Source organism: Oryctolagus cuniculus, chromosome 17 (assembly GCF_964237555.1).
Source record: "Oryctolagus cuniculus chromosome 17, mOryCun1.1, whole genome shotgun sequence".
Taxonomy (NCBI): Eukaryota; Metazoa; Chordata; class Mammalia; order Lagomorpha; family Leporidae; genus Oryctolagus; species Oryctolagus cuniculus.
The window spans coordinates 13,658,132-13,683,658 of record NC_091448.1 but is presented as its reverse complement, the minus strand read 5'-3'; the positions used below and the strand labels follow the sequence as shown (position 1 = coordinate 13,683,658).

Sequence of the window (25,527 nt, the reverse complement as noted above, 5' to 3'; positions counted from 1 at the left end):
CTGCTCTCCTGGAGTCACCAGACAGTGGGCCCCTTGGGAAATGGCTTCTGCATGATTGCTCTAGCACCCAGAGGAGCAGGTGAGAGATTCTGCACTGAAAAATGCTCTCCTTCCTCTCGCATAACTTCCCCATGGCCTACTGCAAGGGCCTGTGTAAGAGGCCACCACCAAGCACTAGCAGCAGCTGAACCCTACAAGGCAGAGGGCTCAGAGCCCTGTGCTGCTGCGACAGCTGCTGGGGACCCCTTCTCTCAGCTCTCTCATCTGCAGGCTTCCCACCCCCACTGTCCAAGCTTCTCACTGGGGATCATGTTGCTCTCGGAGACTTCTTCTCTGCCCCCCGCCCCCCATGGTGGAAGAGAACTCTTATTATCCAAGAGGCTCTCAGCCCCAGTAACTTGGAACCCACTGCAGAACCACGGCGTTACTCTCGGAACGGAACCGATGGACCGAGGGAAGGTAGGGAAAGAGCGACAATGACAACTCGACAGCACGCTGCACTCACCATGCACCTCAGCACGAGGCGCTGTGTTCAATCTGGCCATTTGGAGATAACTGAAAATCTTTACTACCCTCCACTGCCAAGATGCAGACCAAAATGAAAATATTTTGCATTTGAAGCAGCCAAGTGGTTTGGAGGAAGCACTTTGTACCCAAGGGTTCAGCTAAGGAGGAAAATATTTACTAGTTTGTCCCCTCTGTTCCCTGTCTGGGGCCCGCTGTACTTAGCAAGCAGCGTTTAATCTCTCATCCATGACAGTTATTGGAAAAGTTAGATGTATCTCTTCTTGTTCTGTTCTCTGTCCCTTAAGAGAGAAATGGACAGCTACTTAGATTGGTGTGGCCAATGAGTGGGCTGTCAAGGATGTCTTGATCCGGGAAGACGCTGGTCCAGGACCTGGAGGCTGAGTCTAAGAGGTTCACACCTTTGCCACGCAGCTCAGGGCGAAAGTTCTGAATCAAACCCTGTCTACAAGGTCCTTCCGTGTTGTCCGGTTCAACCACTTCGGGGCTGCAGCTTCCGCAACAGCCCGCACGCTCCCTCTCTTCCTCATTGTCACCTGAGTTCAGGTGACATGAAAATTGCCATGCTGTATTGATCACAACAAGTTGGAGAAACCTTGGCATCCTCCCAAATGAAGGGAGACAGCAATTTCCTTATCTGCGACAAGTAGGTCGAGTTTTAAAGGCAGTAGAGAGTAAACCCTTCGAAAGTTGATCCAGTCTGGTCTTTGTATCCACCTGGTAAACACGTAACAAAAATGCTAACTACAGAAATTCATGAATGGGTCTTGCCGCTGACAGGTGTTACTAAGTTTCCTTCTCTTGGATTGGTTTACACCAAAGCTTCTGGATCCTGGCACAGCTGACGTGTTGGGTTGGAGACTCCCCTGTGCATTGCAGGATGTTTAGTGGTACCCCCGCCCCGTACCTGCTGCATGCCATAGCCTTCTGCTCCCAGTTGTGACCATCAAAAATCTCTCCAGACACTGCCGGATGTGCCTGGGGGGACAAACCGCCTCCGTGTGAGATCCACCCGGTGCAAGCCTCCTCTGCTTTTCCTTTACATAAGCCTATGAAGATTTGAAAAGCCAAAGCACAATACACCCTGTTTCTAAATCTTCTCCACGAAGGTGGAGTCTGAAAGTGTGTCTGAAAACGTAGCAGCTGTGCAGGCCCCACGCAAGCACAGCTTGTGTCTTGGGAAGAGCTACAGGTGGTAGCACCTAAGGGGCCAAAACAGATGCCATCTCCTCTGGTCACCTCCATCACTGGATGGAAACCAAGCCTGGGGAGTAACTGCAGTGGACCCAGGAGGCAGAGTCCTGCACTTGACCTTGGGCAACACAAGGCCTGAGTTAGCTCGCTCACTCAGCCTGACTTCCAGAACCGGCGGGATGATGAGATTCGTTCTTGCCTCTCGTAACTGCCCACTCGTGACTGTCTTACCAGCGCAGTCTCACGTAGCAGGCATGCTACAACTCATCGCAGAGTTCCGCATTCCTCACCGGGATCTTCACCTTGAAATCTTGGCAGAGCCTCAGAGAGTCGGGATGGAAATCTTGGCAGTACCAAGAAGCCACATACCCAATGCACAACAAGGACAACCTGCACGGATTTTGGCTTCCCTGTCTGCTACTCCGCGGGGCTGATGAACGCCGACCACGTAACTCAGCACACGTTGTGATTCTCCTCCGGGCAGGGTCCTGGTGCTTTGCGTTCACTAATGCATGGCTCTCTCTCTGCCTGAGAACTCACACTGATTTTCCTTCTTTTTAAAAAACAACACAGCACTGGCTTGCAGGGCCTCCAATGGATACGCGAATCAAACTCGAAGCTAAGAGGCTCTTGGGAGCTGCATCTCGGGCCCTTGATTTAGATAGCAAACAGCAGCACTGCAAAATGAGAATAAGGAGTGCCGGGCGGGGCCATCAGCTGATCCGAGTCCCCAGAGTGTCCTTTTGATTCCCTGGTTAGTGGTGGCACAAGGGCCGCCAGGCAAGAGGCTGCCCGCCAGTGGAAAATTCCCAGCTCTGGTCACCTTAATGAGAGAGGCATTCTTGACTGTGTAGCTTGGAGGTTTCCAGGGAGAAATGAGAAAAGAGAGTGTTTCAATGCCCTCCTTCAGCCTGGGCTGCAGCGGGTGTGACAGCAGCTGGGTGGTGAGGAGTACCCCAGATAACCTTGGTCTGGATTCATCAGCATCAACCAAAAACTCAGGGCACAGTGACACCCCCGCCCCCCAGCCCTGCGGTGCGCAGACTTCCCCTGCTGCTGACACGGTCAACTTGCAAAGACGGGTTGGAAGGAAATACTCAGAAAGTCGCATGCCTTAGATTTAAAAAGCGAAACAAAGGCGACTGATGCACGCGTGCTGGCTTAACTGGCAGCAAATCCGTTCTGTCGGATGGCGCTCACCGCCGTCACGGCTGGAAGCAGAACACAAGGCCTCTGCCTTCACCCAGGCATTCAACAGCCGCGAGCGAGGTCTGCTCGAGGGCTGGTGTGGAGTGGCCACTGGGGTGGGGATGAGGAAGAGGCGGCTCTGATCTTCTTGGAGGTCATGACAAGCTCTGCGCTAGCAGGAGTTAGCATGATCTGGAATCAAAGACCCTAATGCCTCTGGCCTCCAGATTGTGGGTCAGGGGAGCAGTGGACCCAGGAGAGCTCACAAGGAGGGAGACACCACGTTTGAGCTGAGCCCCAAAGGTGGGCAGTGAATGACAGGGCCGGGTTTCACTTTAGAGGGAAGCTCTCGCGGTGTGGGAAGGAGGTGTCAATAATTTACAGTGTGCCGAGTAGAATTTTATTTGGAAATATTTTGCCTTCTGAATTGGTAGTCTTTCTTATTCTGGGTCCTCGGCATATTTATGGAAGACACAACAATGGAACCAGCCTGCAAAACTCACTGCTCTCCTCTCTGGTGGGTTCCGACTGCACTCTGGGATTCTGGGAGTCAAATGGGGGAGGGGAGCGGGGGGCACACAGGAGTCCCCCAGGGCATGCTTTGTCTTGGATTTTAAGGCAGGCTCCGGAAGGTGTTTGTCGCTCCTTGCTGTCTAACTGTCAGGTCTGTGAAAGAAGAATTCAGCCTGTGACAGGCCAGCAGGTCCTCTGGGGAGTGGTACTGGACGGAGTGTGTAGGCTGACTCCCCTTCTTCCACATCCACTAGGACATCCAGGACATCCAGGGGTGGCTCTGAGCGTGAGAGCCGAATCCGCAGTTCATTTGTCCCCAGGGTTTCCCAGCCTGCGTGCTTCTGACATTTGGGGCCAGATCATGGTTTACTGTGAGGGCTGCACTGTGCTTTAGAGAGGTGTAGCAGCATTCCTGGCTTCCACCTGCTAAACACCAGTAGTAGAATCTCCCAAGCTGTGACAACCAAAAATGTCCCCAGGCATTGCCATGCATCCTTATGGGGCAGAGTCGCCCCCGGCTGGGACTGCTCCAGAGGCCGGTTTTCTGTCCGGTCATCTATTTCCACTTGGTTTCCCATTCCATCTCGCTCGCTCTCTCAGCTCCATTCAGCGCAACCGGTCTCCTTCTCCCTCGTGGAGGCTGCCCCTCTGGGTGCCCCTCCGGGGTCGCCTCCTAACTCTGACCTGCTCTTTGTAGATTCGCGGTGCCTCCCCCGCCCCATCCTCTTCCTGCTCTCCAAATGCTGCCATCCTTGAAGGCTCGGGCCTGAACCCCTTCTCTGTTTCACACTGCTTTCTCCCTCCCATCTCTTCCAGGGATTCTAAGTATCTTCTGCCTGCCGAATGCTCTCCAAGTCGTCTCCAGTTCAGACACTCACCTAAGTTCTAAATGTACCTCTCGTCGGCATCACACATTCCAGCCACCTTTCTCCAAAATCCATTCCTCGTCTCAAATTCTCATTTCACTGAATGGCACCTGGGTCTATTTGCTGCTCCAGCTTGAATTCCCAGGATCATCCTGACTCCTTCTCTCTCAGCCCAACACCCAGTCCATGACAATCTCCACACCCTGCACCTCCCTGTCTTTGCTGCCAATCTTCTAGTTCAAGCCATCACATAATCCGAGTAGCCAGTGATGTAAATAACTCCAGTGGCCTCCACGGTCTCCCGCCTTCCACCTGGCCCTGCTCCAGCGCACTCTCCACCCACTGCAATCTTTGAGAAGCATACACTGTTTCACAGGATGCTCTGGGTTCTTTGTTTTTAACACATATATTTATATATTTGAAAGGCAGAGCAAAAGAAAGAGAGGGAGAGATGGACAGGTTGGTCTTCCATCCTCTGGTTCACTCTTCAAATGCCCACAACAGCCAGGTCAGGGCCAGGCTAAAGCCAGGAGTCAGAAACTCCATCCTGGTCTCCCTCACGTGTGGCAGGGGTTCCACGTACTTGAGCCAGGCACATTGGCAGGAAGCTGGATCACGAGTGGAGTAGCCAGGCGTCAGGTGCCACTGCACTGGCATCGCAGGCTACGGCTTCACCAGCCACGCCACAACACCGGAACTTGGCTTCCATTTCTTTTGCTTGCCTTTGAATAACATCTGAGTGTCCCCCAAACAGCCCCTCCCTCCTCTGACGCCACTCTTGGCCTTGGTGCTGCTGTTGCCACACGGGCCTTCTTCTGTTCCTTACCTACACGTGGGACCTTCCACCTGCCACGCTGTGCCCTGGCTCTTTTCATCCTGCTGGCTTAGCACTGCCCTTTTTGCTCCTAGAACCTCTCTCCTGGTCCCAAACTCTTACAGCGAGTTTTCCTATCTGAGTCTCTCTCCGTACCCTTCCTGCTCGCACGTGGGACACCTAACTCCCTACACACCCACAAGATGGCGTCTTGGTGGTTCGGCTCCCTGCTAGAGTGGAAATGTCATGAAGGGAGGGACGCCCAGTGTCTCTGGCTCCTTGCTACGTCTCCAGCTGGCCATCCAAGGTGACAGCCAGTGACTGCTCGGCAAATACATACTGCTCGAATGACTCATCACCTCCCACTTCCTTGATGAAAGTGCATCTCGGGAAGGTCACGACCTATGCAGAGAGGATGAAGGTGCTCATGGCTGGCTCAGAGAGGCATGAAGGAAGAGCTCCTCGAAGGCCTGGGTCAAGGCAAAGGCGCTTCTAGTGGCGGGGCTTGGCATCACAAAGCTCGTGGAATGAGCCAGGCACCTGCTGGCTCAAAGCCGGCCTTGTTGATAGCTTCACTCATGGTCCCTGTGTGTCCCAAGATATCCCACTCCATCAGAGAGAGATCCCCTCAGGACCAGGTAGTTCCAAACCATTGCACTCCAAGATGAAGAGCTGAGGTGGGCTCAGAGATTTCTGGCAACACTGTCTTCCTGGAAGGCCCAGGACTCCCAAGGAGGCCAGGATGTCCAGGTAGGGCAGAGCCCCCTGGGCCCAAGCAGCCACAGGAGGGATTGGGCAACAGCTTCACCCAGGGAACATTGAAGCCCCTTAAGTATTGGTGGCCTTGACCTGACCCTGAACGAATATCTTGGATTAAGCCACTGCCTACAATGCTGGCTTCCCATATGGGCACTTGTTCAAGTCCTGGCTGCTCCACTCCTGATCCAGCTCCCTGCTCATGTGCCTGGGAAAGCAGTAGAAGACCTCTCCCTCTCTGTCTCTCCATCTTTTAGGCCTCCCCAGCTGGGCCCTTCCAGGGACAGTCACTGGAGAGCACACAGCTACAATTATGCAGCTAAGCATTTGCTAAGATCAGTTATGATTTTTTTTTAATCAAACAACTCCCAACATGTAGAGGCCAAAAAACTCCTGAAGCACACGGGGAGCCCGGTTTGTGTAAGGGTGGAACCCACTTTTCGTGGGCTTACCTATTCTCTCTCCAATCAGCTCTAATGGATCTGAGAGAAGTTTCAAGGTCCATGTGTTAGAGCTCAAGGACGAGTCTGAGGCCCTGATCCAAACATATTGGATTGGCTGCATGTTGCTAAACAACAGAAATAGCCCACATCTGCTGCGGGAGCTGGGCTGGGGCGGTATTTACAAGTGGGTCACTCAAGTTCCACCAGCAGTCATTAATAAAATACTAATGGGATATAAATGGCCACTTGCACCAACCAGAAAGGTAGAACTAAAGCAAAGCACGGGTAGGGTAGGGTAGGGTGGGGACTGTAGAGGATGCTATTTTCAGCCAAAAGGAGCAGCCTGCGTGAAGGTGTTTGCTATTCTGAGACAGGTTCTGGGCCGAGACGAGCCATCAAAGTTTCAAAATTTGATTGAGGATTTTCTTTATGTTAACCCCTAGAGATATAAATAAACACAGTTCCTGCCCTCATAGAGCAGGCGGCTGGCGAGCCAGGCTGTTGTTCAGAAAGGCTGGGGTGGGTGCCGCATGGCTCAGCCCTGCAGATATTGATGTTGGCCAGAATGATCTGGGGACAGGAAAAGTCAATCGAAATGGAGTGGCAGCCAGGGCCGGGGATGGATCCTGGGGAGCGATGATTTAATTTTGAGACCCACCTTAAAGAACCCAGCAAGGTGTGAGATCAAAGTGAATCAACACACAGAAGGAAGTCTCCTACATCAGGAGGGACTTAATGCACCTCTGTTGAATGAATGAATGAATGAATGAACAAGTGAATCTGCTACATGGCACTGCATCCATTGCTTACCTCTGATTCTTTGTAGTAGCGTTCTGGAATTTCATCACAGGCAATATCGATAAAGCAAACTTCTCTCTCCAGGTCTTTGGCTTCATTGTCAAAAATCTGCAAGAGCAGACCAACATATAGAAGGTTACTGATGCCAGGTGGCCTGCCCGGTGCCCGTGGGTTGGCGTCACTGTGCCCCCGGCTGGCGCCTTCACCTGCCACAGAATGTGCGAGAATCATCAAAGGCTTTTTTTTTTTATTCACTGCTTAGGTTTTGTCACATCAGAGGCAGGTGTAGCATCAATCCCCACTTGGTAAGGGGTAGAAGAAAAAGTGGGCTGTTTTTAGAAGTTCAGGAGTGAGGAAATGAATCTCTTCCAAAAAAAATCTCTTCCCAAACCTGCCGTCTGCTGGTTTTTGGCAGTTAATCAGAACAGGGAGGGAGGGACGGAATGCGGTGGAGCCAGCCGAAGACTTAGAGAAGAAAAATGTGTACATGTGTTTTCATTAAAATGTTCGTATATATCTAATTTCACAAATAACACAGGCTCGGTGCAGAAAAACAGATGGGCATAAAGAGGAAAATAAGCCACAAACCCCTTACCCACGGAGAGACGGGCACGCTTTCCCTGATCATCTAAGAGGACTCTGTCCTTGACAAACACAGGGCTCACGAGGTCTACAGCACTAAGATACTGAACCGCTTCCTGCCAGCTTATTTTGGGTTCAGCTGGCCCAGAGTGCCTGCTACTTGCAAGAATAAGTGAATAAATCAATACAAGGCAAGACAGCCACAATATAGAGAAACTAACTTTGGTGGAAGGTCAAGTTCCTGTAGCCTTTTTTCACTGGCAGCTCTCCGGTCTGAAGGTAACAAGCACCCTCCTGAAGAATGGTGCACAGATCAAGTCAGGCAAACCGCTCCAGCCTTGCAGGAGGAAATCATTGTGTGTTCCAACTGTCAGAGAACTTCACAATCAAATATTTTTGCAAGAGCAGGGTGGTTGAGGCCAAAGAAAACTGCCTTGACTAGAATCGGTGCCTCTTAACAATAACATGAGCTCCCCCCCCCCCCCCCCACAGCACTGGGGAGACTACATGCTCGACTTTTCTCCAGTCGACACGCTTAGCTCTTTTCCAAATGCTCTCCACATAACACGTGTGCTGGTAATCACCCTCCAAGACTGCTGTTTGCCCTGTCGCCTATTTTGGCACGTGGCATCTCTAAATCTGTCCAGGGCGATGAACTCCCCAGGCTGGCCTGTGGTAGCCACTGCATTTTCCCCTTGAAGGCAGAGAAAGATTGCTTCTTGGATCAGCCCTGATTCCTTCCACTGTCACTTGAAGTCAAGTGCCTGGGGACACTTCTAACGTGTTTGGGGGGGGGGGGGACAGGTGGATTGCCTTGAAATGGAACAAACAAGTTCAAGTCTGAGCGGAGAAACAGGTTGTGGAATGAAATCCTGGGTCTCAGAGCCCCTCTCTGTCTCATTTAAGTGTGAGCCATGAGAAGAAAGACATGTGCCTCATTAAGAAGACAAAATTGAACACTGGGGGAGGAGAATGAGCTCCTAGAGAATAAATTACAAAAGAAGTTTGACATTTATTGGTGTTAAAACTTACAGAGCCAAAGAAAGGGGATCCAAGGGGGTTAAGAGAGCTGTTGACAGGCTGTGTGGCTTTACCTAATTTAATTTGAGCACTTTTGAGCGCCCGTTGTGCCAGCTATCACGTTATTGCCTCTCAGCTCTAAATCCATCCTCAGCCTGTGTTCCCAAACAATGGACTGGCGCCTGGAAGCGCGTCTCCTTTATACCGAGCACGGCGCTAAGCCTCGTCAGTAGAGGGCGCTAGAGAGACACCACAGGCAGCAGGGGCCATCTCTTCCAGGTTTGGCTCCTGCTCAGGGGCACAGCCTGTAGGTGGAGACTTTGAGTGGTGCTCGGCCCAAGCTGAGAGCCTCGGGGGCAGACCTCAGCGACCTTGCAGCCCTGGCGTGGGCCCAGGAACGACTTCTTTGTTGCCCTCCTAATTTGGGCACTGTGTGCGCCAGGCTGTACACTGGCAGCGTGCCCTGACAACCTCTACACACCTGTCCACCAAGCTCATCTTGTTGTGCCCTAGAGGGCTTTCTGCTGCCCAGAGATGATGAATCAGCTCTGGTTTAAGCAACTCCGTGAAGTTCTCTGCTATTCCATGGGCTCCCACCATTCCTTCTCCGGGGAAGTCTAAACTCTAGCCACAGAGAGCTGGTCATCCCAAGTGTGCCCTTCTCGGATATTCTCTCGGCCTTAGGGCACTCTTTAGAGTTCTCTTTGCATCTTTAGCATTGCTCTTATCAAACATCAATAATTCCTCATGTTATGTTCCTCTGGTTGGTATTGTGTGGTTTCTGTCTCCTGGTTGGACCCGACTGACCTACTGGCTACAGAGTGTTGCCCCAGGCTTTAGGAACGACAAAGATGATGAGAGTTGAGTTGCTGCCCTGAGAAAGTTACTATCCAGTGGGAGGGAGAGAGACTGGGAATCTCTCACCAAAAACACAAAGCAGAAGAAAGCAAGCACTACTCAAGTCAGGAAAGAAGACGCTATAAAGCTAGGGAGAGGCGCCATGGCTGTTACTCAACACCATCACTCAAGGTCATCAGTCAGTCGGTGTCTCCAGCGTCCCCCACTGGGCTCTCCCTCTGCCTCTTAGCACTCAATGAAGAAGATGGCTATCAGCCCAGAGTGCTTCCTGCTTCTTTCTAGAAAGATGAAATCAGAATCTGGTTTTCCTCCTGCTACCTATCAAATGTAGGTGTCATGAGAACTTCCCAAACCTTCGGGGCTCTTGGGCTCCTTTATCCGGTAGCCAAAGCTTCAGTGGGTTCCACGTGGGCTCCCTCCAGTCCCATCTTGGGTATCCTCGATTAATAGGATGCTTAATCCTCGTGCCGAAGTCCGTGAAATGCCAGGCACAGGAAAGCCACCTTTACTTGAACTGTGCAGGAAACATTTCAGGGTGGAGTTACACTCCTTGGACAAAGCCGCAAAAAGCCACTTTGAGGACCTGCACACGCTCTTCAGGCTTGAGATCACGGGTCACTTCCCAGTAAGTAATCCATCTCCCGGTGAGTCACTGTTGTAGAAGATGCTTGAGGGCGCTCGGTGAATGCAAAGTCGGCAGAATGCATTAGCTTCTGCTTTCCCGTAGTAACCCGGGGCAGGAGCGTTGCTCGCTAGCTGATCTTCATTTCCGGTCATGAGTACGGGTTCTGATTCTTTGGTCATAAGCATCCTCATTTCTCATAATTCCCAAGATAGGGCTCAGCATGGAGTGGAAAACTCTTAAGGCTGGGCAATGGGAGTTGCCTACACTGGGAGTTGGGAGAGCTGGTTTGATTTCAGTAACTTCTCTGTGTAACCCTGGGCAAGCCCCCACATCTGCTGCGGGCTGCCAGGACCTTTAGTTTAGATGGATGGGGGTCAGGGAGGCTGCGCGACACCCAGGAATGCAGCAGATCTTGGGGAGGCACATCTTCCGGGACAGGAGGATCGACCATTATCGTCTGACTATGAAAGAGAACTCCGGTGCCTGGTGTGAGTCTTGGCTCTGCTACTGATTCCAGCTTCCTTCTCATGCGCTCCCTGGGAGGCAGCAGGTGAGGCTGAATTCCTGTCACTCCCACGGGAGACCCAGATGGAGTTCCAGGTCCTGGCTTTGGCTTGGCCCTGCCCTGTCTGCTGTGGGCATTTGAGGAGTGAATTGGCAGATGGGAACTCTCCGTGTTTCAAATAAAACAATAAAACAACAACAAAAAAAATGAGTTAAAAAAAAATAAGACATCTGTGGCCCTGTTGAAGTTGAAACCAAGTGACCCAGATGACCACTGAAATTCCTTCTAGTTAAAAAGTCTGTGATGTTAACTGTGGCCTCTGGGTCACATTCGTCCCCTAAGCCTTGCTCCTTTGGCTTGTTGCTTCTCTGTCCCTTCACCCCACAGCCAGCCAATTTGTGTGGTGGTCAGAGAGACTGCAGTAGGGACCTGGCTGGTGGCGGCGGTCATGGTGTAGCATCATTGGAGGGCACGGTCAGGGTGAAAGTCTGATCTTCACGCTCAGTGAAGGGCAGCATCCCGAATGAACACAGTTCAGACCAGACAGAGGCCCAGTCAGGCCCCAGAGGACACACTCAGTGACAGGAACGAATGCATCCGGGCTTCCCCACTGCGCAGGGCAGCAGCCGCCAGCGCTCGGGCCCCACCCCCGGCTCTCGGAGGTGGAGTAGGATCCACTGAGATGGTTTCAGGATGAAAGGCACCAAGCTAGAGCCTCGAAAGACTGCGCCTGGCCCCACGGGGCTGTGCACACTTTCACGGCCTTGTTTGCCTCTTGGGCAGAACCTGTCTCCTTCCGCATCAGGACTGGGGTTTGGGAGTTGACCTTGTAATACGGCTCGCATTGCTGCGTGTTTGTCGAGATGTGCTTCTCTCTGCCCCGTCTACCATCTGCCCACAGAGCACCTGCAGCAGATTCTGTGCCCACCTGGTTGACGCCCCCACCTTCCACTCCGCTACTAGGGAGTGGACGCTCCAGGAGCCAACCCCCTTCGAACAGAGATCCCGCAAGAAGGCAACTCTTCGCAGAAACACTCCCTGACAGATTCCAAAATAACAAAGAGCAATTTCCCCTTTTTTGGCAAAGCATTAGGCTGAACAGTATCAATTTTCTTGAAAATTTTCATATGCTTTGACCTAGTAAGAATACGCTTTGAGAATTTATCTTAAGGCAATGATCTTAAAGAAAAAGCTTTACGCATGAGCATTTTCATTGCAATATTATCACAAAGACAAGAACAAAAGAAAAAAAAAGAGAGAAGGAGGGAAAGAAAATGGCTTAAATATCCCGCTATGGGAGAAGAACCAAGGAAATTCAGATAAATCCACTGATGAACCACTTTTTTGGTCACCCCCTCTTCCGTGTGTTTTATTAGTTACAAACATGCGATTTTTAAATGCAGACTACAAAACGCCAAGTACACAAGTCCGCTGTTGGAAGTGGTGCAGGCCAGCGGGAAGGCTTTTGAAACTTTTTGCTCTCTGAGCTTTTCCGTCAGTTTTGCTAGTGAGTGGTAACTACGGGACCCGCCCTTTCTCAGACCCATCTGAATCCTCCGGCTGGATTCTGTCGAGGCAGCACTGCTCTGCTCAAAACGGCTCGGCGCCTGAGCCCAGCCTACAGGCAGTGAGATCCACGACCCGTCTGGACTTGGGTTTGGAGCGGTTTTCAGGCAGTTTGGTTTCTGAATGGGTTCCGTCCGCACTTCCCGGATTTGTCTGAGTGGCTCACACAGCTCTGGGCTTGTTAAAGTGTGTTCTTCTTTAAAAAAATAAGAGGAATGATCTTCACTCTGACCAAGTAGCTATGAAAATGAGCTTTTTGATCTCTTAGCAGACATTCCCGAATGGGTCCCATCACTACAAATTTCCGAGTGTTATACGGGTTAGGGGTGGAGGCAATCTTCTAAAGTTAAAGGTGCGACTTCTCTCGCAGCAGACATCAGACACAGGAATACACACTTACACCAGCAAGCGGGGGTTACACGGAGATGGAAGACACCCTCCCCAAACCCCCTTTAAAGTACTTTCCAACCTAAACCCTAGCTGTGCATCCAGAACAGGAGGCTGTCTCCTGCTCTCAAGATCTGGTTTTAATCATCCAGACTACTTCTGCAGATTCTCGAGGGCAGGACATCTGCCCCGGCTTTGGCGTGAAGGGCCCGGCTGAAGAAAGCCACTGGTAGGTGAAGATTCCCGAGACAACAGAAGGTGCTAGCCGGATATGTGACAGCGGACGGATGGCGTTCTTAGAAATGAGCTTGGACAAACATTTGCATGAAGGTCCAAAAGGAGAAATACATCTCTCCTAAGACACTGTTCTAGAACTTTCGAAAAAAGACGCCCAGCACAATGAGAAGCTTGGTTGCTATTCCAATATTGATGCCACTGAAAAACACACTTGTCCGCTACCAAGATATGCCAAACCAAAGACTCTGTATAAGGATGTTCCTATTGATTTAAAGTCAGTTTCCAGAGTTTTTGCCCGATCTATCGATTTTAAGCATCCAGAGGGCTTTTATCTGGGGAGACACATAGGCTGGCGAAGTTTACGGCTAATACCTTTACGTTTTAAAATACAACCTCCAAATTCTTACAACACGAATTTGTCTCAGGACCCTCCCTGCTTCTCTGTCCCTTAAAAAAGAAATTTAGAAGAGGAAGAAACAAACCACTTGCCATTCTATTTCCAAATACAAAGATTTTTCTAATCAGCCCGATCTTGTAACATAGGTTAAGGCTGGAAGTGGAATATTTTGCCTTTAAGGAATGAGATTGCACACTGGATCTGTTAAAAACTGATCAAAAATTAAAATACGAAAGTGTGAAAATAAATAAAAGTGTATGACAAAAAAGAAATAGGATGGGGTTGGTGCCATGGTGTAGTAGGTTAAGCATCTGCCTTCAATGCCTGCATTCCATACGGGTGCTGGTTCGAGTCCCGGCTGCTCCACTTCTGATCCACACTCTCTGCTATGGCTTGGGAAAGCAGTGGAGGATGGCCCAAGTGCTTGGACTGCTGCACCTGTGTGGGAGACCTAGAAGAAGCTCCTGGCTCCTGGCTTCGGATCAGCTCAGCTCTGGCTGTTGTGGCCATTTGGGGAGTGAACCAGTGGATGGAAGACTGACTGATTGAGTCTCTCTCCCTCTCTCTCTCTCCCTGTGATTCTGCCTCTCAAATAAATAAATTAAACTTAAAAAAAAAAAAGAAATAGGAGATGATCAAAATCAATTTCCTTGAATTTGTTCTTGAAAAAGCTTCCACTTCTAATTGAGCCCCCCCCCCCTTTATTGGAAGTCTTGCTGAGAACTAAAAGTACCATTTATTGCACCTGCTGTTTCATTAAAATGGCTCCACCTTTCCCAATTGGAATGTGAAATCCCAGAGGCAGGAGTTACAGCTTCATATATAAGTAAAATTGTATTGATGGCATATTCTCTATTTCAATAGGAAATAGAAAATACACTTATAAAGGCCTTAGTTGGGTTCAGGTACAGGTAGTATTGCTGAACTCTTACGGACCGTGTGGTTGTAACTAAGAAAGGCCAGGGATGTGGATAAACATGGAACGTGTCTTAACCACACTCCAGATCTCTCCTCGTGCAGAAGCGTCTTTCTAGATTTTGTCACCTCTCGTGTTTTATTTCTAGATTCTGTGATTCTCTTACTGGAGTCCATGGAGAAGACTGGGGGTGGGGGGGTTGGCTTTTCATAGATGCACAGCCCACAGTCCTGGGACTCCTGGATTCTGCCACTCCTTTCTCTCCAACAGTAACTTTCACTGGTTTCAGATCCACATTCAGGGTCAGCCGTTGTGCTGCGGGGGTTAAGCTGCGTCCTGGGGAGCTCACATCCCTTCTGGGAGCGCAGGTTCTATTTCTGGCTCCTCACCTCCTGGCCCAGCTTCCAGCGGATTAATGTGCCCGGGAGGTAGCAGGTAATGGCTCAGGGGCTTGGGCCCCTGCCACTCATATGGGAGCCCCAGATGGAGTTCTGGGCTCCTGGCTCTGGCCTGGCCCAGTCCTAGCTGTTATTGGCCTCAGTGGGAGTAAACCAATGGGTAGAAAAATACCTTTTTCTCTATCTCTCTGCCTTTCAAGTGTTGAAAATAATTTTTTTTTTTAAAGATCCAGAGGGGCCTGTGCTAGGAGGCAGTGGGTTAAGCCACTGCCTATAATGCTAGCATCCCATATGAGTGCCGGTTCTAGTCTGGATGCTTCACTTTCAATTCACTCCCTGCTGAGGAGCCTGGGAAGGCAGCAGAAGACAGCCCAAGTCCTTGGGCCTCTGCCACCCATGTGGGAGATGTGGACGAAGCTCCTGGCTCAGCCTGGCTCAGCAGCTATTTGGGGGAGTGAACCAGCGGACTGTTTATCTCTTTCTCCCTCTCTGTAACTCTGCCTTTCAAATACGTAAATAAATAAATCTTAAAAAAAAAAAAAAAGATTCAAGGGCTGGCATTGTGGTACAGTGGCTCAAGCTGCTGACTACAAGATGCCAGCGTCCGAAGCTGGCGCGTCTGTGGCAGTCTCGGTTGCTCTGTTTCTGATCTAGCTATCTGTTTAGGGGCCTGAGAAGACAATGGAAAATGGCCCAAGTACTTGTGCCTCTGCCACCCACGTAGGAGGCCCACACAGAGTTCCTGGCTCCTGGCCACGACCTGGCTGGGATCTGGCTGTTGTGATTTTTGGGGAGTGAACCAGCAGATGGAAGATCTCTCTTTCTCTGCCTTTCAAAGAAACAGTTCTTAAAAAAAAAAAAAAATCCAGACTTACATGAGGACTCTGTACTTTCAGCACAATTTTTCTGCAAACCTGAAAGTTCTCTTAAAAAAAAAACAAAAAACAAAAAACAGTCCATTATGTTTTGAGAATTGCGGGGGCAGGGAGGCACAAGCTTAGTAGCTACACGGATTTTTATCTTCCTGCCACCTGCTCAAGCCACTGAGGATGCAAGGTAGAGGTGCTTGATGAGTAGGGATTTAGAGAAAAATCTAGCAGTCATCTTGTTTTATGCCCCAAATATGATTAACGGGACTGGAAGCCCAGCTATGCTGCTGTTCTCCTCGACTGTAACTTTTGGCATTTGGGAGCTCTCGGGGGAGGCAGCTGACTAAGACACACCAATAAAATACAGGTTCAGGGAGCAAAAGCGGTGGAAGCTGAGCTGTTATTCCAGCAATGCCCGGGATTTGCTACGTGGCCAGTGGTGTGGTGGAGTGAAAGGAATGATGGTCAGTGGTGTGGGGAGCAGCTCGGACTAGACTGTTACTGGAATTAAGACTTATTCTATGCATCTGCTCTCCTCTGTGGGGAGCAGCTCGGACTAGACTAAGTTACTGGAATTAAGACTTATTCTATGCATCTGCTCTCCCACAATATGGCGCTGGGAGAGAAGTAAACAGCTTCCGCACAGCTGCCTCCAGTTCAACCAATTAACTGTAGGACTTGCTCCTGATTGGAGAGCAGCGTACTCGGCGTGTGGGCAGCCGAGTTGGGATTGGCGGAGGAGGACTATAAAGGAGGAGAGAGACGGCATGCACCGGGAACATCTATGGGGAACATCTAAGGGAACCCGTGCAGCCCCCGAGAGAACTGGCCGGCGGTGTGCCGCTCCCCTGTGGAAGTGGGGAATGCGGCCAGGGGGAACTGCCCTTCCACGGAGGTGGAAGGGATAGTAGCCAACCCGGGAAGAACCAGCAGCAAACCCGGGGAGGGCCGAGCAGACGAAAGAACAGCGCAGGGTCCTGTGTCGTTCCTCCACGAAGAGGGGGAGCGACATAATGGTGCCGTGACTCGGATAGGAAACCTAGGACGGATAGCAAACTTAGGAGGGAAGAAACGGGAAGAAACGGGAAGAATTGGGAAAATATCGGAGAGAGAGACTAGCAAACAGCCTAGGGAAAATACCGGAGAGAGAGACTAGCAAACAGCCTAGGGAAAAGCCGGACGAAAAGGGTGCCGGAAGAAGCTATTGAAAGCCTAGGCATAGACTCAGATACGGACTACGGGGGGAAGCTGGGAGAAATCTCTAAGGTCGAAAGCAAAAGTGAAAGCTAGAACAAACAGACTCGGACGCGGACTGTGGGGAGAGGCCAGGAGAAATGAGGGAGGAATATCGTTGGAGGAAAGCTTGGGGAAACATACCGGGTAGAGAAAAATGTTAGGGAAATTGAAGCCGCGGGGGGCAGGCCAAGGCGGACACGAAAGCCACTTTGGGGTTCCCAAGTTAGCCCGGGAATAGGGGGCGAAAAGTTGAAACCAGAAGCTGAGACGTAAGCCAGATTGGGATCCGTCTGATTAGCCCGGGGAGCAAAGGACGGGAAGCCAAATCGTGGGGCGGAGACGTACGCTGGGTTGAATTCGCCAGGCTAGCCCGGGGAACTTGGATTGAATGCTAGTGGTGGAGACGCAAGCTACGCTGTGTTACTCGCGGAAGCCGCCGCGTGCAGAGAGAGCACGGGGCGTGAATAGATAGGGAACGCTGGCGTAGGCCGTGGTTCAGACGCGAAAGGGTTAAGCGTGGAGACCGCGGAGCGCGCGAAGCCGGGAAGCTGCGCAGATGAGAGAGGCGCGCGGGCTGAAGCGGCGCAGAGCCGGGAACCCGCCGGCGGGGCGAGGTGCCGGAAAGCCGCAGGGATAAGAGAAACAGAAGTTTAGAAGTAAAGTGAGAAAAATAGGAATGCTGGAAGATAGAAGTAAAATGGGAGAAATAGGAATGCCCGGAGATAGAGAAATAGAGAAATAAAAAGGCCTCCCTACAACACTGCAATGTGAGAGCTTGGATTCGGTCTGCCTAATCAAGTGAGGCGATGAGCACCTGGGCGGCTAGCCGCAGGTCACCGAAGACAGGCACGAATTAACATCAGTAAAGCTTCCCCACAATGCAACAATTAGGAGGCTTGGATTCGGTCTGCCTGATTTAAGGCGGTAAGCGCCAGCAAAGCTCGACCAGAGTATGAGCTGCAGGTCACCGAAGATAGGCACGAACCAACACTAATAAGTCTCCCCCACAATAAGGCAATGAGAAGGCTTGGATTCGGTTTGCCTGATAGGTCTTGTAAGTCCCCTGCAGGCAGAGCAGAGCATGCGCTGCAGGGCACCAAACACAGGCACGCATCAGCGCCTAAAATCCTCCTCACAATGGCGAAGAGAGGACCCGGATTCGGTTTTCCTGATTGATAGGACTTGTAAGAGCCTGTGGCAACTCTAGCAAGTAGAGCAGAGTGTGTGCTGCGGGACACCGAAGACAGGCGCGTATCAACGCCAAAAAAAAAAAATAAAAAGAAAGGGGGATCTGTGGGGAGCAGCTCGGACTAGACTGTTACTGGAATTAAGACTTATTCTATGCATCTGCTCTCCTCTGTGGGGAGCAGCTCGGACTAGACTAAGTTACTGGAATTAAGACTTATTCTATGCATCTGCTCTCCCACAATATGGCGCTGGGAGAGAAGTAAACAGCTTCCGCACAGCTGCCTCCAGTTCAACCAATTAACTGTAGGACTTGCTCCTGATTGGAGAGCAGCGTACTCGGCGTGTGGGCAGCCGAGTTGGGATTGGCGGAGGAGGACTATAAAGGAGGAGAGAGACGGCATGCACCGGGAACATCTATGGGGAACATCTAAGGGAACCCGTGCAGCCCCCGAGAGAACCGGCCGGCGGTGTGCCGCTCCCCTGCGGAAGTGGGGAATGCGGCCAGGGGGAACTGCCCTTCCACGGAGGTGGAAGGGATAGTAGCCAACCCGGGAAGAACCAGCAGCAAACCCGGGGAGGGCCGAGCAGACGAAAGAACAGCGCAGGGTCCTGTGTCGTTCCTCCACGAAGAGGGGGAGCGACACAGTGGCTGATGTTTAGGCATTTGGGGCTGAGAATGGTTCATGGGTGATGGACTGATTCCCTTTTTTTTTTTTTTTTAAAGATCTACTTATTTGTTTGAAAGGCAGAATTACAGAGATGGGGGAAGGAGAGAGGGAGAGGGAGAGGGAGAGGGAGAGGGAGAGGGAGAGGGAGAGAATGAATGAATCTTGCATCTACTGGTTTACTCTCCAAATTGTTCCATCACTTGGGGCTGGGCCAGGGCTGAAGGCAGGAGCCAGGAGCTTCCTCTTTGTCTACCACATGGGTGCTTGGGCCCAAGGATCTGGGCCATCCCTCCTCTACTTTCCAAGGCACATTAGTAGGGAGCTGGATGGGAAGTGGAGCAGCTGGGACTTGAACCGGTGCCCACGTGGGATGCTACCGCTCCAGGCAGTCATTTGACCTGTTGTGTGATGGTGCCAGCCCCTTTCTCTCTCTTTTTTTTAAAGGATGATTTATTTAGTTATTTTAAAAGTCAGAATTTCAGATAGAGGGAGAGGGAGGGGATGAGGGGGAGAGAAAGAGAGAGAGAGAGGGAAACAGAGAGCAATCTTCCATCCACTGGTTCACTCCCCAGGTGGCTGCAGCAGCCAGTGCTAGGCCAGGCTGAAACCAGGAGCGAGGAGTTTCAACCAGGGTGGCAGGGACCCAAACACTTGGGCCGTCCTCTGCGGCTTTCCCCAGGCCACTAGCAGGAGGCTGGAGCAGAAGTGGAGCAGCAGGCGCATGAACCAGTGCCCCTATGGGATGCCGGCATAACAGGAGGCAGCTTTACCTGCTATGGCACAACATCGGCCCCTGATGGATTAATTTCTAGCAGTAGCATATGTGGTTAGGGACAGCTTGAAAAACTCATATAGCCATGAAAAAAAAAGTCAAGGTTATCAATGACCAAAAAATCCATCATCTCATCACCACGGCTCTACTGGTGTTCTCCATGAGCGCATTTTCCCAGCTGCACAACTCACTGCTGGCTGTTTCTTGGGTGTAAGTGCTCTTTGATGCAACCCAGGAAGCTATCAACGTGCCTTCCACACCATTAAGACAGGGCTAACAAGCACAGTGCCCACCAGTCTCTTCAAGAACATTTTCCACCTCTACTCCTTTTCCCATTTGCCGGGGAAGAGAGGTGTGCAACTGTTACCTGCACTAAAAACAGAATTACCGGCCGGCGCCGCGGCTCACTAGGCTAATCCTCCGCCTAGCGGCGCCGGCACACCGGGTTCTAGTCCCGGTCGGGGCGCCGGATTCTGTCCCGGTTGCCCCTCTTCCAGGCCAGCCCTCTGCTGTGGCCAGGGAGTGCAGTGGAGGATGGCCCAGGTGCTTGGGCCCTGCACCCCATGGGAGACCAGGAAAAGCACCTGGCTCCTGGCTCCTGCCATCGGATCAGCGCGGTGCGCCGGCCGCGGCGGCCATTGGAGGGTGAACCAACGGCAAAGGAAGACCTTTCTCTCTGTCTCTCTCTCTCACTGTCCACTCTGCCTGTCCAAAAAAAAAAAAAAAAAAAAAAAAAAAATTAAACAGAATTACCTCAGGACAGTGCTCCAAAGCAAGACAGAGGCTGGTGCATGGCAACCAATGCCTGCAAACAGTTATTAAGCACCTACTGTGTGTTCAACACTGTGCCTCTTAAAATGTCTAGTGCAAGGTCACTCTCAAGGGAGCTTTGACTGTGTAGAGACTAGACTTCCTGTGTGATTTAGTGGACACCCTGTGACATGTCATCTATGTTACTAACACAGTTGTCCCTCGGTACCTGTAGGGATCAGTTCCAAGACCCCTGCAGACATACCGAAGTCCACAGATGCTGGAGTCTCTTATAGAAAGTGCAGTAGTATTTGCATATATAATCCACACACACCCTCCCAGATACTTTAAGTCATCTCTATTTATTATGCCTAACATGATGTAAATGGTTGCTCTACTGTATTGTTTGGGAAATAATGTCAAAAAATGTCTGGATGGGGTTTGATGAAGCCGTTAAGATACCACATGGGGGGCTGCTGTGGTGTAATAGGTAAAGCCACCACCTGTGACACCAGCATCCCACATGGGCGCTGGCTCATGTCCTGGCTGCTCCACTTCTGATCCAACTCCCTGCTAATGGTCTAGACAGAGCAGCAGGAGGTGGGTTCAAGTGTTTGGGTGGCCCCTGCCAGACCTAGATGAAGTTCCTGGCTCCTGGCTTTGGCCTGATCCAGGCCTGACTTTTGTGGCCATCTAGGGAGTGAATCGATGGAGGAAATCTCTCTCTATCTCTCCGTTTCTCTCTGTAACTCTGCCTTTAAAATAAATTAATTAACAAATCTAAAAAATAAAAAAAGACACCCCATGGGACGCTCACATCCTATACTGGAGTGCCTGGTTCAAGCCCTGGCTCCTCTTCCTCTTACCCAGCTTCCTGCCAGCGCATGGCCTGGGAGGCAGCAGAGGATGGGTCAGGCACTTGGGCCCCTGCCACTCCAGTGAGAGACCTGGATGGAGTTCTGGGCTTCTGGCTTTGGCCTGGTCCAGGGTATTTGGAAGTAAACCCACGGATGGAAGATCTCTGTCTGTCTCTCACTACCTTTCAAATAAAGTGAAAACAATTAATGAAAAATAAAGCCATCTGCCCATGTTCAGGACAGGTGCAATTTTCTTGGGATGTTTTTCCTCCGTGGCTGTGGAGGGCTGAGTATTAAGGACTGAAAAGTGTGCTTCAGAAAACAGCACCCTCGTCCAGATTCAATGAGGAGAGACACCTGCACAGCCCACGGTGACCTGGTGCAGATCACCACCCCGCCAGTGGGAACAGTCACACGGGCCAGTGGGTGTCGTGAGCAGAGGAGCAATGAGCTCCCCAGGGTGGTCTAGTGACACCAGGGCCAGGGTCCTAGCTTAAGGCTCCTGCAGTTTACCTCCAGGGTGCCTAGAGAATTGACAGTCGTTGCTGAGGGAGTTGGGGGGAAGGAAGAGCCCAGACTTATTTCTTTATTTTTTTTAAAGATTTATTTATTTATTTGAGATGCAGAGCTGCAGACAGAAATCTTCCATCTGCTGGTTCACTCCCCAAATGGCCGGATCTGGGCCGATCCGAAGCCAGGAGCTAGGAGCTTCCTCCAGGTCTCCCACATGGGTGCAGGGGCCCAAGGACTTGGACCATCTTCCACTGCTTTCCCAGGCCATAAGCAGAGAGCTGGATCGAAAGTGGAGCAGCCGGGACTTGAACCGGCACTCATTTGGAATGCCAGTATTGTAGACTTAGGCTTAACCTCCTACCCACAGCACCAGCCCCCAGATTCACTTCTGAACTGACCTTGGTCTTGCAGTGGAATCGCAGCCCCATCTGGTAACACGAGGGGAAGTGCACTGCTTTCATTTAATCCTCATCAAACACCGCATCGCCACAGGACTTAGGGGTATTAAGACTGAGTAAAGGAAACTGATCCATCACGGCGCGGCCGGATTGTCTCAGCTGCTGGGGAAGCCCCCCTGCTCATCTGCAGAAAGCCCCCGGTGGACAACATTATCAGGCCCCAGTGCAGAAGGCATCCCTGCTTCCCCAGAGCCGGCTGGGGCGGAAGGCAGTGTCAGTCCCGAGAGGGTCCTGGGGGTGACGGACCCGCAGGGCTGCTGCAGGCGGGGAGGGCGGGCAGCCTCACAGACTGAGCCGAGCCTCTGTCTGGGCGGGACGCTGCGCCTGTCCTAAACTGCCAGTGTGGTCACCTTGCAGTGGGCTGGCTTTGCTGTTTACAGGGCTCCAAGCAGCCCTGGGGAGGCAGAGACGCAGAAGGAGTCTCCTGTTCAGAACCCTGATGCTAAGGCTTGGGTGTGGCTTGAGGGACTTCCCCAAGGGGACGGCAGTAACCGGTGCTGGATCTGAGAGGCTGGGCCTACTGGCAGGTGATTCGGCCAAGGGGCCCCACCCATATCACACAAATGGGGGCGTATGGAGAGTGGCGGTTTACCCCGTGTGACGCCTCTGAGATCCACTCATCATTGGACATGTCAAAGCTCGCTCCTGTTCAGTGCCAAGTAGCATTCCACTGCGTGGATCCACACGGTTGGCTTCGCCACTTCTCTGCTTCAGGATTGGGGCAATTACGAACTGAGCTGCTAAAAGCATCGTGCATAGATTTTTCTTGGAAGCACTTCAGAAGTTAATTAAGTTGAAATAACATTATGTGGGGCCGGCGCTGTGGCGCAGCGGGTTAACACCCTGGCCTGAAGCGCCGGCATCCCATATGGGCACCGGTTCTAGTCCCGGCTGCTCCTCTTTCTGATCCAGCTCTCTGCTGTGGCCTGGGATAGCAGTGGAAGATGGTCCAAGTCCTTGGGCCCCTGCACCCACGTGGGAGACCCAGAAGAGCCTCCTGGCTCCTGGGTTCGGATTGGCGCAGCTCTGGCCACTGTGGCCATCTGGGGAGTGAACCAGCAGATGGAAGATCTTTCCCTCTCTCCCTAACTCTTGACTTTCAAATTAATTAATTAATTAATAAAAAAAACTTAAAAAAGCCAGAGGCAGAGTTGAAGTGATGCAGCCACAAGCCAAGGAAGCCCAGGAAGCCCAAGGATCTCCTAAAGCCGCAAGAGGCCGGGACGGGTCCTGCCCTTGGCCTTCGTGACAGAGCACCGCCCTGCGGCTGCCCGCACCGCGAGAGCCACACAGTTTGCGGTCATTCATTGTGCGTGGGGGTCTTCGCCCAGACCCCTGTCCTCCACTCTCCGGCTCAGGATGAGGTTCTCTGGTCTCTGCTGTCAGACACACTGCCCCTGCAGAGCCTCCCTGCCCCAGATGCTCCGAACGGAAGGCAGTCAAGGCTGCTTTGTTCTCTGCTGCTTAGATGTGTGCAGGCAGAAGAAATGGAACCCGCTCCGTGTGGCGTGGAAGACGCGCGTCCTTCCAGAAAATTCAGGACAGGCTGCAACAGAGCCCAGAGACAGAAAGACAGGCATCACTGAGGGACGGCTCATGGACAAAAATCAAGAGCTGCTAGGCCGGCGCTGCGGCTCACTAGGCTAATCCTCCGCCTGTGGCGCCGGCACACCAGGTTCTAGTCCCGGTCGGGGTGCCGGATTCTGTCCCGGTTGCCCCTCTTCCAGTCCAGCTCTCTGCTGTGGCCAGGGAGTGCAGTGGAGGATGGCCCAAGTGCTTGGGCCCTGCACCCCATGGGAGACCAGGAGAAGCACCTGGCTCCTGCCTTCGGATCAGCGCAGTGTGCCGGCTGCAGCGTGCCAGCCGCGGCGGCCATTGGAGGGTGAACCAACGGCAAAGGAAGACCTTTCTCTCTGTCTCTCTCTCTCACTGTCCACTCTGCCTGTCAAAAAAAAAAAAAAAAAAAAAAAAAAAAAAAGAGCTGCCAATGAGTATACTTGGGGCAAAGTAGAACAATCCAGATATGGGGGCAAGGGCAGGTGGGAAAGTGGGAACGGGGAGAGGGCCGAGGGCCAACAAAGCATAACCTGAGAGCTACAGACTCGAGGCCCGGGGAGCCTTGGAGGCCAAGGCCACTTCTGTTCCAGGCTTAGTGTCTAGCAAGAGCTCTTGCAAACAGTGGCGGGCCGAGCCCATCTCCTTCCATGACCCCGGTCTCATGGGCGGCACAATGGTGAACACAGGCTCTCGTGGGGGAGGGAAGAGGTAAGAAAGAGGGTTCAGGAAACCGTCACCCAAGTGGCGCGGTGACTGATGAGAAAGACTGTACAAACACTGTTCTGATCAGGTGCTCCAGGTCCAGTAATTACGAGAAGGAATCAGCAGTCCCTGACAGCAATGCGCATGGTCAGAAACGCTGTGGCTCTATTCATTTACTAAAAAGCCTTTAAAGGCCCCAAACCGCTTCTAAGTTGCGGTTCCCAGGGCAGCAGCAACAAAGCTGCTTTCATGCACTTGGTCTAATTTCGGTGCAGAGCAGCCTCAGTCCAGATCCTACCCCGGGGCTGCGGCCTCCTCTGGACACACAGAGCGTGTCGTGAGAGGCGGCCGCACGCCACATGCCCGGTCTCCCTGCGGCATGATCAATAAGGCTGCCGAAAATAAGTCTCGGAAGCTGAGCTCAAAATAGTCCCGGCGTCACCCAGTGCTTTCTGATGTCGCTGCACGGGGTGGTCTCTGGGAACGGCTGGTTTGCTCTCAAGTTGATGAATCGATCTTGAACCTGGAAGGGCTCCCAGGCCTGCGTGGGGCCAGTCTTTAATGGCTGCTTCCACAGAGGGGGGACTTTGATCCTTTTCCTTCTCTGGAGGTTTTTGGGGAGCCTAAATAATGAAGCTTTCACACGAGAGGCAGAAAAACCAGGGGTACCTGCGTTTCCAGTAGCTCGGCCTCAAGGGGAGTGCAGCAGGATCCGGAGACAGGTGGCTTGGTGGGACCTGGGTGGCAGCGAGGCCACGCTGGGGAGTGGAAGAAGATGAATCCCACCAGGGAGACCACCGGACCTGCGTCTGGGGGACCTCTGAGGGCTGCCTCTTCTTCCAGCTCACTCCTGATGAACCTCTAAGGGGACTAACAAAGCCACAGGCACCAGCCCAAAACCACTTAAGAATCATAGATGGCGTCTACTGTCAGAAGACACAAAGCAAAGGAACAAACTGTATGTGTTCCGGGTAGGTTGTGTTTGGTTTGGTTTTCCTGTCTACATGGACGGGCTGCACATTCCTCCAAGGCCAAGTTGGAACTACACAAGGCCTCCTGGCCCGGCTCCATGGATTCCCCAGGCAGCCTGGAGGCCTGAAGAAGACAGACTCGAGCCAGCAGATGAGGAGGTGGCTGGATCCAGAGTGTTTCCCAACACTATGGGGTAATGAGGTCCTAGGCCTCCCGCTGGGCCCTGGCCACTCCTGCTTTTTCCTGGCGGGCAGGAACCTGCAGCCCCATCCCTACCCCCGTGTGCCAGCTCTCAAACCTGCTTTTGTGAATCAGCTTTGAGCTGTAAGTATCCTGCCAGTGTTAGATGTCAGTATTAACAAGGGGGAAATTATCACCCATAAGCCCAGGGCTTATT

At 51.9% G+C, this 25,527-nt stretch overlaps 1 protein-coding gene across 2 annotated transcripts in view; it reads right to left on the bottom strand.

Annotated features, from left to right (window-relative positions):
- Nucleotides 1-25,527, bottom strand: part of PITPNC1 (phosphatidylinositol transfer protein cytoplasmic 1) — a 277,922-nt gene that overhangs the window by 45,352 nt on the left and 207,043 nt on the right. For both annotated transcript variants that reach the window (XM_070060432.1, XM_070060433.1), the window contains one exon: nt 7,110-7,205. In XM_070060432.1, coding sequence (XP_069916533.1) covers nt 7,110-7,205 — 96 coding nt within the window. The remainder of the gene's footprint in view (nt 1-7,109; nt 7,206-25,527) is intronic.